At 43.9% G+C, this 18163-nt stretch overlaps 1 protein-coding gene across 9 annotated transcripts in view; it reads left to right on the forward strand.

The window, feature by feature from the left end:
* The window catches only part of sox6 (SRY-box transcription factor 6), a 131934-nt gene that overhangs the window by 40627 nt on the left and 73144 nt on the right, over nucleotides 1-18163 (forward strand). For all 9 annotated transcript variants that reach the window (XM_062384860.1, XM_062384884.1, XM_062384891.1 and 6 more), the window contains 2 exons: nucleotides 4156-4396; nucleotides 8040-8250. In XM_062384860.1, the coding sequence (XP_062240844.1) occupies nucleotides 4156-4396; nucleotides 8040-8250 (452 nt within the window). The remainder of the gene's footprint in view (nucleotides 1-4155; nucleotides 4397-8039; nucleotides 8251-18163) is intronic.

Genomic DNA, 18163 nt, shown 5'->3' on the forward strand with positions numbered 1-18163 from the left:
TCAACAAGTGTTTTGGCAACTTTTCTTTTTTTTTACCCTGGCACATGCCTCAAGTCAAAAGCTATACTTGTTTTCATTACTAAGAATTTAGTCATTTTTGCAACTCCTATTGCCTTTTTATCTTGGGACTTGCTCTCCCTTTTCTGTGAAGGAAGAGGGTTTCAAGTTCTCCCCTGTTAAAAAACGTCAGAGCAAAACTTGAAGATGCACGACGTCAGCATCGAGACAACCCCGGCATGTGGGTGGGATTGGGTGGCGGTGGTGGGGGGGGGGGGGGGGGGGGAGACGGTGTGGAGTTACACATCACCATTGTCTATAAAAGGTGAACAGTGTGACTGAGCGAAAGTCAGTCAGACCCTTTTTTATGATGGAGGAGGAAACGGGATAGCCCAGGACACATGGTCCCGCAGTCACAAGACCCCCGAAGATGAGCGGTGAACACAACACTCCTCTAATACGCACCAATTAAGCGGAGGTTGTTTTGCACGATGATGAAACATTATCGGGGGGGGGGGGGGGTGGACAATTCATGACTCAAAGCATTCCAGGCCACATGAGCCCACGGGCCAGAGAACTTAAGTCTTAATCCTTCAAATGTGTGCAATATTGTCAGCTATAAATAGACCAGTTCTGTTTTCTGACCGACCGCTCCTTGGTCCCTGTCTGAAGTCTTCAAAGTCACTGGGGGCTTTTGTCTTTAAGTAGAGAGGAAGCAACGTTTCATGCACTTATTGATTAGCCTGGTTTGTTAGTCGCCCATTGTTATTGTGTAATCAAGCGTGAAGGAGTGCGTCTTGCCAGGGATTTACGAGCCACTTCTTCACTTCAAAAATATTTTCACCTTCTAGTATGTAAAATCACATTTTGGACTCATCTCATCTAGAGAAACTGATTCAATTATTAATGCGAGTAAAGTAAGAATACACTGCAGCTGTACAAGCAGGGCTTTAAACAGAGTTATTCTAAGAGAAAATACAATTCGATTCTACAGGCGTCGGTGGTACCCCCCCGCTCAACTCCATTTCTGCTTTAAAAAATAATCAAAGACCCTCATCAAAGGTCTTTGTTGTGTCTATGCAGATCACATCCCCCTTTAGATCTCAGTGCTGTGAGATCCCTGCTCGGAATATGAGGATTAAAATGCCGTACGGCTGCCCTCGGATATTTTCAGAGAATTATTGCTGCACTTCTCCCTTTCCCTTTCAATAATATGGGGTAGTATTGTATGGGGCTTGTCAGAGGTGGGGGTGGAGCAGAGGGGGCTCTCTGCACTCTTTAGCTGCCTGAGCGCAGCCCTCCCAGCACTGCTAATAAATTATTAACTCCTGCTGACAAATACTGTTATGGAGCCTGCCGCAGATCTGTTGCATTCTTTAACAAGATTGCTGTAGACACATGTTACAGGAGGATGGAGTCTCCATCGCTCCCTCGCTCCTTTTTCTCTCTCCCTCTATCCCCTTCTCTCACTCACGCCTCAGCAGTTTGACTGATGGCTGGAGACCGAAGTAAAAGTGCCTGAGAGACTGAATATTTTAGTGGTAAAATAATACCACTTGACTTACTGTGTAATACAAAAGCAGTGCTTTGTAATACACAAGTGCTTTGTTTCACTTTCACACTCCACTGAGGACGAGGTGCTTGTCTTGTTGAGCTCGAGGCTCGGGCTTTTTGGGTGCATGAATAAAAAATACGTCAGAATCGACATACTCGAGCCGTGCACACTCCCTCTCTCACACAAACACACACACACACACACACACACACACACACCCACCTCTGTCCCCTCTACTTACCGTTACATGCATCCTGTGAACTCTCGCTCTGACTTTTGATTTTCAATTAACAGTGCCCAATTTTGAGATCACTTTCTATTTCCCGTAATTACAGGAAACATTTTGATGGCTGATTAAAATTGAGGGCTGAGTCCCACTAAAGACCCATTTGGCAACACAACCAGGCACAGGGGCTAAAAGACAGAGGGACTGACAGACAGACAGAGTCAGGCACGACGGGTCTCATAGTCCTGCTCTGCCATCTACCTGACTCAACGGGTCTGTTTGTACAGCTGCTGAAACACAGCAGATTAACTCCTGCTACCATTGTTTAGGTCAGCCTTCAGTGCCCCGACTGAGCTGTAACCACGGGCTAGAGTTTAAGTGAAAGAGAGTCAGAGACAGTGTGGTGGGCCTTAGACTTTTGTATCTGGATATAACAGTGCATGTGTTTATAACTCTTTAGAAATATGCCTATTCTGCTTCAGCATTTATTTTCTCCAGACCTTTCGAGTTTTCGGGGGCTGCTTACTGTTTTGTAAGTTAAATGTTGTATGCTCCAGGAACAAATCTATTCCAAATGGATTTAGAGACTTAAATCCTTCCTGTTATCTATTATCCAATAAATACATGGCAACTTTTACACTTTATTTCACTGCAGTCCATTTGATGCTTTTATCCTTTTCTAATTCGCTGTATTTCAGTTGTTACTTATATGTTTCCTTTTGTAAAGCACTCTGTGTTGACTTTGTTTATGAAAGGAGTCCTGAAACGTTCCAGAACATCAGGAGCCACCAACAATTCAGCAGTGTGTGCACACGGACAATACGCCACACTTGACAGATTTCCTTGAGTTCGACCAAGAATTATTAGACTCAAAAGACCTTGTTCATAAAACCCTTATTTCTTTTTTTTTTTTAAATGGAAGATATCTTTGCCTAAATCTCGGTGCTCGGCTCTCAGCGGAAAAGTGCAAGGACACGATCGCACCACAGCCCGGCTGAACCTTGAAAGCGCACTCCTCTCAACCCCCAACCCACCCTACTACTGCCCCCCCCCCCCCCCCCCCCCCCAAGCTGAGGGTGCAACTATAAAGTGCTGTCACACTGACCCCTGCGGATCGAGTAGGAGAACGGGGCAGATGGTGATTGGCGATGAAATGCACCACGAGAAGCACCCAGTGCGTCGTGTCCCATAGAAACTGAGCCATACCTTCACAACCCCAATTTGTCTTTCTTCCGCCCACAGGGAGAGAGAGAGGGAGAGAAAGAAAAAGACACACAGTCATCCTCAAGAAAAGGTTGAGCCCTAAGCAGTCACGCTGCTGGTAAACATAGTAGAGAAAAATAAGCAGAACAACAGCTCTGGGAAAAGAGGACTAGGGGTCAAAAATGCTCAATCTCTATCTCTCCACTCCACATCGGAGGGAAGGCCACATTATCCCTCTCTGCATTCAATACCAAATAAATATTTTGCCGCCTCATTAATTGTGAGTGAAAAAGGGGAATTCTGCACCAAAGAGTTGGCTTGTTAAAAGGGAACAAAGTAGAGTTTTTCTTTGCACCTAATATGTCAAGTACACTCTTCACTGTAATATTTATGAAAGCATGTGACCGCTTTGTGAATTCCGTCCTCCACTGTTAGCTTTAGATACTTTGTTCTCTTCAAGTAGGTTTTGTTAGCCTGGGGCGAGCAGTGTCACACCTTAATGTAAATCATTTTTTTTACTAATTTGACAATTGGAAATGGGACTTTTGTTTGCAAGTGATTTGCTTTGGAGTGGAATCAACTCACATTTTTCTCACACATGAAAAGTGAAAAGAAGTTTGAAGGACAAAATCCAGTTAAACCAATATGAAAGATGAATTTTTTAGGTGGCTTAGAAATAATTATATAAAAAGAGTACCATCGCAGGATAAAGCAACCTTGTTTCACATCTATGTGTATGAGTGGTTAACTTATTTGTGAGAGTTTTCTTTTAAACTTTTTAATCGGAATGGTAGCCTCACTGCCTGGCTGACCTCCTGCTTGAGTAACTGTCTTGGGGTTTGGGCCAGGACCCAAGCAGGCACAGTTCCAGCCCTAGATCAAGCAATCCATCTGCATTAAACAAGGGATTAGAGACCCCACGGCCTGCTCCAGACTCAGGCCAGATCCTCTACAGACAACAGTCAGGTGGAGCATTCAGTCCATTCAGGATTATCGACTCAGATGCAACACTTAGAATCCCAGTTACAACCCTGCACCGTCACCTGAATGGAACTCCCAGTGGTTCTTAGAATACTCAAAGGACACAGCTGTCCTCTCCGTGTGTTGTTGATGATCCTCGTAAGACATTCATTTCCTTTTTTCTTAACTCCATTCTTCTTTTCTCTCTCCACAGCAGAGTCATGTCTTCCAAGCAGGCCACATCTCCTTTCGCCTCCGTGGTCGACGGGGATGACGCCATGAATCAAGAACACTTGTCTTGGGAGAAAGAGGAGAGTGCCGAGGCCCACGGCACGCCACAGCTGCCCCTGCACAGTCTGCTCCATGGGAAAGGCCACCCCGATGAAGTGCAGCCCCTCAGCAGCATACCGCCAGAGAGCGACTGGGACACCCTGGTGTCAGCCCAGCAGCGCATGGTGAGACATGCTACATACTACATAGTGCACAACTTCAAATCTGATCCCATGCTGATGCTGGATTACCACTAATACCAAACATTTCAAGTCTGGTAAATTTGCACAAAAACTCTACAGAGCAGGTAGAAAACAGGAAATAGGCACTGTATTTAAGTTTATGCACATTTTAGCTTATTTCCTACAGATTGTGTAGGACCGACGCTCCACTTAAGTTACTATAGTGCTTTAGATTTTTTATTCTTATATCTTGCAGGCAGCTGTTTCAGCATAGCACTGAATTCAATGCTCCTGAGGGCAAATCGCAAAGAATACTTTACTAAATCAATATGACAAACAAAACATTTTAAGTCAATTTCCATTTAGCAGAACAGACTGAGATGATTCCCTGGGTTGAGTTAAATTTACCAACCAGTCATAGAGAGAAGCATTCAGGTGCCTGTGGAGAGTCAGTGAAAGCCCTAAAAGGAAAGTTTACTTTATTTTCCCAGAGGTTTCAACTCTAAACCTTTTCCATACTTGCTTGATGCCTCTGTGGTATTAATGGAATAAAAGAAAGCTGTGAATAGTGGTGGTTTGAGAAGCATAAATGATGAAAGAAGTAACAGTTTATTTTGAAAGAAAAGCCTCACGAAGCAGGAGAGTGTGCACTGATGTCTCATTGTCCTCCCTCGGGTGTTCAGGCTCAGCAGGTGCTCATTGTTCCTGAGTTCCACAAAGACGCTCTGCAAATACTCCATCCTTAGCTCAGATCCCACAGTTTCATATTGCTGTGAAACCTCAGGGTCTTTAATCGCTTCTGCAAAACACTAACCCATCAGCTGTTATTACGTTGAACAGATGACTCTTCCTCTCTAATTGTCCCTTCAATAATCTGACATAAAATTGCTTTATGAGCGAGGGAAGGGAATGGAGCCTTATCTGCTCCCTTTAGCTTAGATTCTTGCTGCTATTAAAGAAACATGTCTTGTCCTAGATGCACCTGCGTTGTTTTTATTGTTGTGTATAAGCCACATCTGCAGCCCGGCCCCAGACGCTGTACATTCAAAGTGCGGAGCTGCTTTGATGTGAGCAGGGCAAAGAAGAGCACAGGCACTTGTGGGCAATAGACACGGGAGGCAGGTGGTTGTCTGTGACAGACGGGTCGGAGGTAAAGAGACCCAGAGGGCCTCTGAAGTAGCTGTGCAGTCGGCCACTGAGACCCTTAACACCTCGGCACTGCAGCACAACACACATGCTAGCAGACACATGAATGAGCTCTGTGGCAGCCTGCTCCTCATGATTCCGGGGTGTGGCAGCGGAGGGAAATTGGCAAGAAAAGGATTTGCTCAGGTGTCGTCTTCATCTGCGGCACAGCAGGATGTCAGGGACGGGATTTTTAGCTTAGCTTAGTTTTAAAAACACTGAAAAAAGTTAAAAAAATGTCCACCAACACAACCAGTGTAAGTCAAAATTATAAATATAAAAACAATAATAATAATCTGTAAAGCTCCTTTGTGAAGACGTGTTTCGTAAAAAATAGCACACAAAAAAAATCGACTGCAAGAAGTTGGGTCATATGAGTTCTAAATGAAGGGAAAATATTAAAGAACAAACTAAAATAGCACTCAGTAGAGCGCATTCCTCCGCCAAAATATCTTATATTTGCACTTGATACAATCACGATATTAAATGAAATTATATTCATAAATGCTGTTGTATCTTTTTTGCAAGATTCAAGATTTTTATTGTCAAAAATGTCTTTTAGCATCTTAAGAAAGTGAACAAGAGTATCATCGGCAAAGATTCAATATTTATTAAGTATCTCATTTGAAAAAAAAAACAAATGTGATAGATGAGCTCAGGGACGCAGTGTTAACTACATCCTCATGGAAAGTATAGGTCAAGAAGAGACTTTTAGTAAAGTAAAGAAAAAAAAGTTAAACTGAGCTGAGATCTTGATGGCTGCCAACACAAAACCAACGTCTGAAAACACTTAAAGGAGTTTGACTTAATTACATCACATAAATGGTTGAATGACGGCAATTCAACATGTCAGCAAGGGAATATATGAGCATCTCTGCGTTTTCTTCTCCTACACTGCGGCCTTGATCTCGTGTCATAAGGAGCGTCTCTCCTGATTTACTGTGCTTCGAGCAGTGTAAATCTGTCGGCTGTGATTTATGGTTAGAAGTTACCTGGAAGGAATAACAGGCTGAAAGAGAGTAAATAGACAAAATGAGTGAAAAAAGAAAAAAAGAAGAGAGGGGATAGGTGAAATGGAAGGAGGATAGGGAGAGAGGCAGAAGAAAAGAGGCGAAAGGAATGAAGAGTGTTGTCTTTGCTGATTACCTGACTCCACTGCTGTGCCATGCGTCTGTGTGGGCTGTGCCCTGAACCTGCGCCAGCTGATTAACCCAGCACTGCTACACTCCCCTCAAGCACTCTCCACCGTCTCTGCCACACTGCATAATCATCCAGCGCAGGGCGGGGAGGTGCGGAGTAGGCCGGTCGGTCGTGCCACCCTGACGCTTGGTACCAGACCGTCCTACACACACACACACACACACTCACACACACACAAGGCAACTGTGCCTGGGGCTCGACATGCCACGCAGGGATGAGAAATTGGCACTGTCCACATTCCTGCCCAGTTTGCTGCATTCCGGCCTTTTAATTCAGGATTGTCAGTGGCTCCAGACATGGCTGTATCACTTCACCCTGCTGTATTACACTCTGTTATCACACCTCTGTTGATTAGAACTCGTTTTTTCCATGACGGGTGTGCACTCCACAGATGTGTCACGTTTATTCCCTCCACCAACGAGGGGCCAAAGTTTAAATCCACGCTGTTCCTCCGCTAAGGCCCACAGAACTCCTGGCTGCTCAGCTACCTCCTGAATTCTCCGACCCCGAAAAGCCATAATTAACACCACCTTCTGTCAGACGCAAGCCTTCGCCATGGTCTCCGCGCTGGCTCCCATGTGCAGAGTTTAGTCTCCCCCGCCTCTCTCTCCCATTCTTCTCCCCTCTTCCTTCATGTCTCTGTTTGTGCACAGGGAGCACTCAGCCAGTCAGCCAGAGACAGGACCCTCAGTTAAATACTAAACCATACACAGGTGGGACTGAAAAACAACAACAGCTTGAGACAGGACACAGATTTACGACGGCTCGAGGCACTCAGCTGAGAATAGGTCTCCACTAGAAAATGAACAAATTACACAGCAGTCACCCGAACACAAATGCACACTCAAAGGCAATTTGAGAAATTACAGTTGGGAGGTTCCTCTGTGTAGTCTATGCAGATGAAAAGTACTGTGACGCCTGAACACATTACGGATATGCCCGATGAAAGTGTACCTCATCATTTCATCACAATTTTTCACTTGTCATATCTCATTTGCCCGCACAGCTAGCTCGGTCGGAGATAGAGAAGCCGCCGTGTGAAAGCCAGAGAGGAGCCACTTGATACGGACAAATCGCCCCTGAGCTGCAAACACCTAGCAATCACTGCATTTGAATGGGGAACTGTCAAAAAGCTCAATGGAGCCCCGACAGAACGCAGCAACACCCTCATCATTTAATACAAATCTCGTCCCTTGTTGCCACCCCCCCCCCCCCCACCCCCCACCCCCCACCCCCCTCCCGACTTTTGTTTGTCTTGCAGGAATCTGACAGCAATAAAGTATGTTCTCTGTACTCCTTCCGGAACAATTCTACTTCCCCACATAAGCCCGAGGAGGGGGCCCGGGAGCGCAGCGACCTGCTGAGCGGATCAGCGTTCGGAACTCCGGAGCGCCGCAAAGGAAGCCTGGCAGATGTAGTGGACACGCTGAAGCAGAAGAAGCTGGAGGAGATGACAAAGACAGAGCAAGACGGTATGACTCCCTATTTGTGTGTGTGGGTGTGTGTGTGTGTGTGGGTGTGTGTGTGTGTGTGTGTGTGTCTGTGTGTAGAGTGCAGGACTAGGAATACATTTTCCCTCCTAAGTGTGCCTGATTGTCCTAATTCTCCCTCTTTCTTTTGATAATTTTCTGGTTTCCTGAGTACCCACCCTTCTCTCTCTCTCTCTCTCTCTTGAATCTCGCCGCCTCTTACAGTCGGGAACACACAAGCTGGGAATATTGACGATACAGTGTTTCCAGTTTGTTCTGAACCTCCTCCAATGTGACAAAGACTGTGTGGCAGTGCACCTCAGCACAAGTGTGGTCTCCCTCCGTGCCAAGTCAAACTCTTTAACTATAAAACTCACAGTGCTGACCCGACGCCAGGAACATTACCTCTTCTTTATTTTGCTACACAGAAGATTTTTCACTCGGCGAGGTTGTTCATCAAAGTTCGCTGCACACAAACAACCCGAGCCCCGCGCAATGGTTTAATGTGTCTGATTAATTCAACACATACCGTGAAGTTTTCAGAGTTATTTTTCTCGCTGTTACTTCCAGAGGGAGAAAAAAAAAAAAAAATCCTTTCTACGATAAGAGCGTTGGGTCTCTGTCATATCTGCACCCAGTTTCACCCTGCTCGGCTCTCCCTCCCACAGCCTGCAGTCTATCAAGAGTGTGGCGGAAAAACAAATATTTGAAAGTGCTGCTGAAACACATCCCCCTTCTTAATTAGGGCTGTAGTAATATAACTATATCCAATCAAATGTTAAACCCCCTTGGGAATGCATGTGTCTCATTTAGTGTCTGGGGAGCTCTTAGCTTAAGCACTTCATCAGATGAATAAATTAGACCTCTGTTAGCCTAAAAATAATTTGCCACTTCTTTTTCAAGTGTTCGTTCGGTGATCTTTGTTTCAGAGCCTCACGGGCCTCTCACCGGACTATCGTTAGCCACATCATGACACGTGGTTACATTTTCTCGTGGTTTAGGAAACCAAAGAAGAACGAGATAAAGACAGAAACATTCAGTCCTTATTATTTACAGTGATCAATTACAGATCAATGAGAAAACAACATTGTTTGGATCATTTAAATGGATCCAAAGTAATCATCAAATGTCAAAATGAGCATTTAACATGCACAAATGCTTATAAGCAAGCCACCAGTTTTTGAAATGTATATATCAACTGAGGCTTTTTACGCTGTAATCAAAACCGTTATTTATTTAATAAATATACAGTATAACTAAACAAAATCACAGCAGATTAATTTCTGCTCTCTTTTTGACACCACAGCACCAACTGACATGAATATTTGGGATAAGCAGTTTTCTTGCCCTTGAGCTCAGACCTGGCCGCCCCTCAGCCCCTTAGAGGCCCAATTCTGATTAGTTAAATAATGTAAAGTGAAAGAATATATTTCATGTATGTCTCGTTTCTTGCCGCGTCGATTTCCAGGCCAAGATTGTCAGGGCTCTTTGTAGCGGCAGCGGGTATTATGGTAATGAGCCCCAGCTGGTGAAGGCTGGTTGTTGCAGTAATTTAAATGGTCAAGTGCAGCTTGTAATCCAGGGCCGTATGTTAGCGCAGGGAGGAGAGGGTGCTTTAGAGTGCCATACAGCTGTTTTAATCTCCTGTTAATAATAGAGACTTGGTCTGCCTCATGCACTGTGTATGATCACCACCAAAATAAACTCCCTTGTTGCAGGAAATTAGTTTCCGAGCAGGGTACAGAGCAGAAGACAAGAGGCTCACAAAGTTCAGCGCGCTGTCCCCGAGCTGCAGGAACTGAGAGATACTCTGTTCTTGAGAGTGCTCGAGGAAGCTTCAGTGTTGATGAACAGTGATTACTGTAAAGCGAAGGGAGTGCAACTCTTTGAAACTGCCAAAGGAAAACCTTGGAGAAACCATCTGACAAATCTCAATCTCCTCGTCCTTGTTTACGGAGCGAGGCACGGCTGGAAATTGAACAGGGCCGGATTATCCTATTAAAGAGCAGACAAGAAGGTTGGAGAAGCCATTTGTTGCCTTAATGATGCTGCTAATGTGGCGCAAGCAACAGATGAGCTAAATATAAGCATGACAACTGTTGTGTCTAATTCTGATGCTTCGGTGCCTGGCTGGTCGGGATCGTGGAGCTCCTCGGAGACTCTTCCACCATCTGCTGCCATTCTTCTCTGGGCTCCTTCTTACCCTTGTCTGGTCAAGAAAGTTCACTAACCTGATGCACTGAGAGTAAAAGTGGTGACCTCCAGTGTCGAAGGGAAACTAATGGTCTTTGGTACAGTTTTTACACATATGATCACTTAGGTTGTGTTCATTTGGTGCATGTATAGTATTGGTAATAGTATTGGCCAGAAAAGAAACGATTACATTTTTGGAGCATCTTCCGTTAAAAGGGTGGATCCAGTATTTCATTTTTCACTTTCTTTAACATTACAAGATGGGTCGTTTTTCCACATTTTGAGACTTTTCTCAAGAAATAATGAAATCTTAAATGAAAGAATAGGCATAGGTAGAGTGTAAAAATCGATGTGTTCGACTAGGTGTCCTTCTAGTTAGTTGAGATTTTTCTAAAGCTGTGAACCACAAAGTAAATTTGAAGATCACCTCTATTCTGTTCTCTATATCGCAAATATTTCCCCTTCACCGTTGAACAAAGCTCTAGTTATGCTATCGTAAGTATGTTCTACTAATATTCTACTAATGCGAATCAGTTTACTAATACTAATGCTCCCCCTTCTATGTCTCCATTCAGAGAACACGATAAGCCATTGACCATGATAGTTTATAAATACTCTAACAATAGAGGCGGTGCTCAGTATTTTAAATATCACTCCTCCATCCCTTCATCTCCATATATTTGTACCCTTTCACCCTCTCTATCCTTCCATCCTTCCTCTCCATTTCTGCTCCTTAAAGTGCTTTAAGTGCTTGCGACTGTGCTAATGAATGAAAATGTTCTCCCAGCAGCGAGCACCGCATTTAGCTGAATAGTCACCTTTGCTGTAAAAGCTCTATTAGGCCCAGTTGCCAGCAGGGCTAACGATTATGCCCCATGTTTATTTACTAGGTATTGTAAATGCATTATTTATGGATAAGTCTCCAGACAGCACTTGTCAAGAGTTAAAAATGTCAGTATAAAGTATTAGGAGGAAAAAGAAAAATAGCTACCATTATAAAAAGCCAAGGTGACCTTGATTTGATTCACATGCAATTAGATCAGTTTTATATAATGCACTAAAGTATGAATCAATACCGCGCAAGTCAACACAGAAATACTTTGTGTGTTCAGTCTTTATGATCGTCCCCAAGACAAGGACGAGTAATTGGGTTTCAGCCTCCTGTCTTAGCTTTTAGGGATTTTCCTGGGCTCAGTGTCCACTGGCTGAGTCTTTGCCAGGACAACCAGCAGTCAATTGGATTATGTATCTTTTGTCATCCATGTGTTATTGGGGGGTCAAGGGGCTCATGCTTTCTTTTTAGGCTGATGAATGAAGTTATTGTCTAAACAAGAAATATAGACCCAAAACAAATGAAAAGTCTTCTATTAAATGCTGATTTCCATTCCCCCCCCCCTTCTCATAAGTCAAGTGATTATTTCTCATGACTACAGCAGCTATCCAGATCCACAGCTTAGTTCCCGGGATGCTGTTGAGAAAACAGTGCTGCATGTGATCCGGGGTCGTCCGGCCTGAGAACAGGTGTGGTCTAAGGACATTTGAAACAGCTGTTAAACTGAAAGTGGAGACTTTATCCAGGTATAATCTATAAATATAAAATAACCCAACCTTTTCCAGGCAGTCAGACGCAACCAGGGTCAAAACCAACAGTCAAATTCAGAAAAACAGAAAGATGCTGCCCGTCCTTAAGGCTTTTTTTTCTTAAGAACCCGTTCGAGGAGATACAGTGGCTGCTCAAGCAGAATATTCAACACCTGGAGCCCTTTGACAGAGTCATGGCTAATTAGGTCAACAAAGGGGAGCCATACCACTATTCAGACAAACTGCAACCCCCCCCCCCCCCCCCCCCGTCTTCATCTCAGGTGGAAGGATATATAATGAGAGAAAAGAATTATATTACAGTGGCAGGAAATCAAACTGTTCCTTGTGACCTCTAATATTCCCTGTGAATCGTATGTTACTGTATATGCCTCCTTGTTACCACTCAGACACCTCCTCTTCTAGCTCTGTCGCCATCACCCCTCCTCTGTTTGTAAGTGTAACCCCCCACGGCAAGGTTGTGTATTATCACTGTGTAATGACTGTGCAGTAGGTTGAGTGCGGAGGAGTGATCAGCATTGTGTGCGTGGCCCCTGGTCATTATCCTCTATTACAACAGGCCATGTAATGAGATTCAGGGATGGGTGAAAGCTTGGAAGAGAATAGGATCAGCTCTAAGCCTTTGGTCTGATTAGCACTGATGAACTCTTGACTCTGTTGTAACACCGTCCCCTATCAGTGTCGCAGCCCTCTGCTGACTACACACTGGAAATTGGATGCAGGTGCCTAATAGTAATAATAGATTTTTTTTTAGTTATTCGGTCTAAATGTAGCAATAACATTTTTTTTACATTTTATGAAGTTAACATACATATATTGCAATATGTCTTATGCATATATATGTATATATATAAAAGATACCCCCCTCCATCCCCCAAACAGACTGATGCACTTTCTCCCCTCCTCTTTGAGTTCCCTCCCGTCTCCCCTCTCCTCTCATCCCAGCTGCCATGTCATCTGGTTCTGCTTTATCCCACCTAATTAATAGGAATCTTTGTTATAATGATCTGAGCATGAGCCTCTGACTCTATGCATATGCAATGAGGGCTGGAGATCCAGTTGCCTTGATTGCAGATTTTGAGGCATTCTTCACACATAGCTCTGTGCTGCCTCCGAGTGCAGCATCCTACCAGGCAGTGTAAGGCCCGGGACCCTCCTGGCAGGACACACACACACGCACACACACACGCACACACACGCGCACGCACACACACACACACAAAAAAAAAACACTGGCCAGACATCAGTCAAGAAGGATCTCTCGTGTGCACAATGTTCCCATTTCCTTTAATAATCTGTTGTTTATTCTGTCAACATGATTTGAGCAAGCTACTTGCAAGGAATCTATTTGATCAAATAGCCGATATAGTTTTTAGTGTGTGTGTGTGTGTGTGTGTGGACTGTATGTTTCAGTAGGGGCCTCCGTGTGTGTGTGTGTGTGTGTGTGTGTGTGTGTGTGTGTTCTGTCTTAGCCTGTGGCGTGGTGCACCAGCCCAGCAGAGCAGTGCTCTGGTCTGTCACTTTTGTTTGAATAGGTAATGTAGATCTGTTCAGGCTGAATAGACATGAGCTGGAATCGCTTGTTAAGACACATGATCAAAAGCGGCTCTCTGCTCTCTGCCAATCAACCCTCTTGTCACCCTGTGAAGCAGACGTTAAATAGATTTTTCGGCTGTATGCCGCGGGCAGCCTGCCAGCCTGACATGTGAACTTTCACAAAAAAGATACCCTGCCCCTCACTCCTCCCCGATTTCCCTTTCCCACCCTTTTCCTTGTTCTCCAATTTTTGCTCTTTCCCCCCTTTTTTTTTTTTACTCTTTTCCTCTTTTTCCTTTCCACTTTCCATCTTGTGGCCCTTACCTGTTACACTTACCATTTCCCTTCCACCTCTGTTTTTTTTCTCTCCCCTATCTTAAGGCTTATTCACACTATACAATTTTTAGCCTGATTTTCCAATTGCAGATGAGTTTTGGAACTCACAGACTTAGCCCCCAAATTGGAGTGAAATTGGCGTCCATCTGAAGTCTGCAATTACTGTTTTTGAACCTTTCAAACCGGATTTGATGGGCCCACCGACATGTCGACATGACTTCTAGTAGGCAAAATATCAAGATGAATTGTGACAGCCAATCAGAGCTGCCAATATCAAAGTTGTTCCTCTGCAATGCTGAGATCAGACCCAGAGGCTAAACTAAGTCGCTGGTCCACTACGGAATTATCTATTTACTATCTGTTCCAAAACAGACCCCTAATGAAACACAGACACGTCCCCAAAGGACGACGGAGGCCAACACAGGTTTCACTTTACACAAGCTAAGATACAGATTTTGTTGCCCCCTTTCAAAACGAGAGCCCTTTCTGCTGTCTTGGTCATTCAGATGACAAAACAAGCAGCTGCCTCTTCAATGTGCAATTCTTTGCATTCAAGATCACCTTCCCCAGTTCTCATATTCCGATTAGTCAACAGTAGCAACTGCTGTAGAGCATTCCAGGGGCCATCTTCCTGGGTTTCAGCTGTTGAGCGTGTCCCCCTGCACCGATGCAGCACAAAACTCCCATTGTGATCGTGGCTTACTGGCTGCACAGGAACCCCTTGATAGGAGGAAACGGGTGTCTCTGAGAGACAAATCACGGCCAGGGTTACACAGAGGCTTGTTTGTCTTAACACACTCACATACAACCACATGCCGGCTGTAGGTACATCTCGTCAAATGAACAGCGTTTAAACGCAGTCACTAATTGTGCAATAGCAATTTTAGGAAAATTGTAAAATAGTGTTTTAGGCCCTTCAAATGAAAAAAACAAAACAATAGATTTTCCCCTGTGTTATATGTGAATGACTAGGTGATTAAATCAGCAGTGGTTTGTAATGGCTCGACTGTTTTATGTGACAGCGCAGCATTTAGAGGGGCACAGACATGGTGAAACGCTGACACATAAGAAGCCAGAAGCCATTAATGCTACTATATTTGACATTGGACCGTGAAGCCTACAATTGGGTAAAATATCAGCCTGGGTTTCAGTGAAAAAAGCAACAAGAAGAGGGACACGTACAGACAATCCTCATAGGGTCAGGAGAGAGGAAGAGGAGGGGCTAAGGCAGTGAGAAATGTGAAGAAGAGGGGCTATTTCACAATGGGACAGGGGGGTAGAGGGAGGGCACATGTGTCCTGCTGTGTGTGTGTGTGTGTGTGTGTGTGTGTGTGGATGCGTGTGTGTGTGTGTGTGTATGTGTGTGTGTGTTGAAAGCCTGCAGTAGGGTTACACTGGGAGACTTGTGTGCCAGCTCAGTATCACTGTCCTAGCTGTGGCATTTAGCTCTTAAGCATTCTCCACACATAACTTGACAAAAGAGCCGGTGTCATCTGACCAAGGATCAAAATAGTGGGAGTGTAACTCACACCCTGGGCACAGACAACTTATGTGGCCTGCTAATGATTTCAGAGCACATTGCAGGCTTGTTCGGTAAGTCAGAGGTACGTCAGCCATCCAACCAGGGAGATCCGCCTCGACACGAGCAAACATGACAGCTCGCGTAGATGCAGCCGGATTAACATATTTGCATTGTTTTTTTCTTTGCTAACAGCGAACATGAACGTCTTACTCAAAACTTTGATGTGTTGCCTCTTGAACAAAGAGACTCTTTAATCAGTCGTGATGAAGCAGATGTTTCCTCCCACTCGATGCTTTCTCTTTCTCCTCGTTCAATTACATTACACGAGCCGGGAGACGTGACGAGGATTTCGGAGGAAACAAATAGAAATGTGTTTTATTGAGCAGCAGAGCCTGAGAGCCAATGACGATAATCATTTTACAAATGTCATCTCTTTATTATCAAGTCTGCACCGGGAGAAGGAGTTAATTTGCTTTTTGATTATATCGTCAATTTCATTTCACAAAGTTCAATCAGTGGGTAGGATATCATTTGGAATTAGGATTTGTTGGGGCTGTTTTTGGTATTCTTGTCCAAATTAGCATAAGACTGGAAAAAGAAAAGTGAGTCATTAGATTGATACAACCTTTTTACTTCCTGTAACATTTGCTGCACAGCTTTACTTCCTCTCTCCTCCTCCTTTGTCATTTTTTAAAAATCTGGGCGGGTGGCACTCTGATTCAACAAGGCAAATACTGTAAGCCTTTTGATAGCTTCCCCGTCGTGAGCTGGACCAATGAGCTTGGTCGCTCATGAGAAGCAAATTCTCCATCTTTGCCCAGCAGGTCTTAGTCCGTAATGCTTTCTATCTTACAGAAAGGGAAAGGGCCGACTGAATAGAAACTACGGCCCCTATTGTTGCTGAACCAAGTTGAACAACGGCACATTGAGACACTTAGCTGTGAGCAAATGAATGGGGATTTCTGGGAGTTGGAATTCTCAACCTTTAGAAGTGCCATGGTTAGGTCATTATTTCTTTACCCAGTGGCAACTCAAGAGTCAGAGGAGTTGAGTGCAAATTAGTGATTAAGTTAGTTTTTAATTGATACAGTTGTGAAAATGTTTTGTTGTGTACATGCATCTTCTTTTTTCGTCTCAGAGAACCCATAAAAAAAATAGTGACCTTTGCTCTCCTTGTCCAGTGAGCAGTCATACATTCTGAACCCTGGCAACTTGGTAAACAAAGTTGGCTGTGAGATTCAATAAATTACTTTTGAAAATGAGAACAAACTGCAGAGCGATTAATAATTCCCTTGCTGTGATTTAAGATTTTCGCCTCTTTTTGTCTTTAAAATGTGCCATACTTAAACCATCAAATAATGCAGTAAGATCCCAGACACACACTGCAGATGTTTAGTTGACCTGACTGCTCCAGGCCATCAAATGCTGTCAAATCCAGTCTTCCATAAGGGCAAGAAAGCGTTAAGATACTACCGTGCTTTGATGGACAGGCGAGCAGGACAAATGGTCTCAAACAGACATGGTTGGCAGACCTCAACAAATCATTTAGAGATGAGGAAGGCAGAGCCAATCTGCAAAAACCTGAACAGAATCCCCTGACAAGATCAGGACTAGATTAGGACTATTTAAAATTCTAAATAGGGTCGATTGGACCCCTGCATATGTGCTTAAGGCAAAGAGAGGATAGGCTGTAGCACGTTGAAGAGATGTGGAGGCTCTAGACAGCCTCGTTCATTTGTTATGGTCCTGCGCCGATAGCTTCAGAGACGGTGGACGGAATTCATGAGAATATTAAACTGATCATGGGTCAGGTCATCCCATTTCTGCCTTGCCTAGATGTGTTGGGGGTACTGGCCTGTTTAAAGGGGATCTCTGAACCCAGGGCGAGGTGCATCCATACAGTCACGATGCGGCACCTTATTAGTGAATGGAAATCAGTGAATCTTCCTCCATCCAGTTTATGGTTTACTCAATTAGGTATAGTGGCAGCCTATGAAGAATTGACATATAAGATGGTAAACCAGCTGGACCTGTACCATGTCCAAGGGGAGAAATGTATCAGACTTATTACATGGCTATGATGCTCACTAAGGCAAGCCCCATTTATGATTAAGGCAGAGTTGTTCTCATTCAGCATGAACCTCAGCGTGTCATGGTGAAAAGCAGATAGCATCATTTAAGTAATTTGAACCTACCAAGGAGTGACAATGCAGACGTCCAACTCCTTTAGTCTGACTTTGACACTTTTATCTATAAAATACAATATGATTTTATCCCTTTTGTTTCCCTCTTGGTGAATATCTGAGTTTTCTGTCTCTTATTCCTGAATAACAGTAACAGTAACAGAAAAAGAAAGCATGAGAGCAAAATCCAACATATTTACAGTTTGCTGCATTATCAAATGTATAGTATCTTACCCAGCTTCTTCTTCTCGTAATTTGTGCTTTTTTAATATCTCATCTTATGGTTCAATCTCTGAAGCGCGTCGCCATCGTCCAGGGTTTATGATGAAATAAAGTTTCGATGTCTGCACCAGACACTTGGCTTCACTGCAAATTGTAATGCATTCATGTGGATCCTATTAGTCTCTTTTTGTCCAAGTAGAGTCAGACACCCATTAATTTACTAAATCACACTGAACAGCCATGATCACAGAGCTCTCACTTTTCTTCACACATCTATTAATTTAACATAGATGAATAAATGTGAATGTTTTCGAGCATTGATTAG

Source organism: Platichthys flesus, chromosome 1 (assembly GCF_949316205.1).
Source record: "Platichthys flesus chromosome 1, fPlaFle2.1, whole genome shotgun sequence".
Taxonomy (NCBI): Eukaryota; Metazoa; Chordata; class Actinopteri; order Pleuronectiformes; family Pleuronectidae; genus Platichthys; species Platichthys flesus.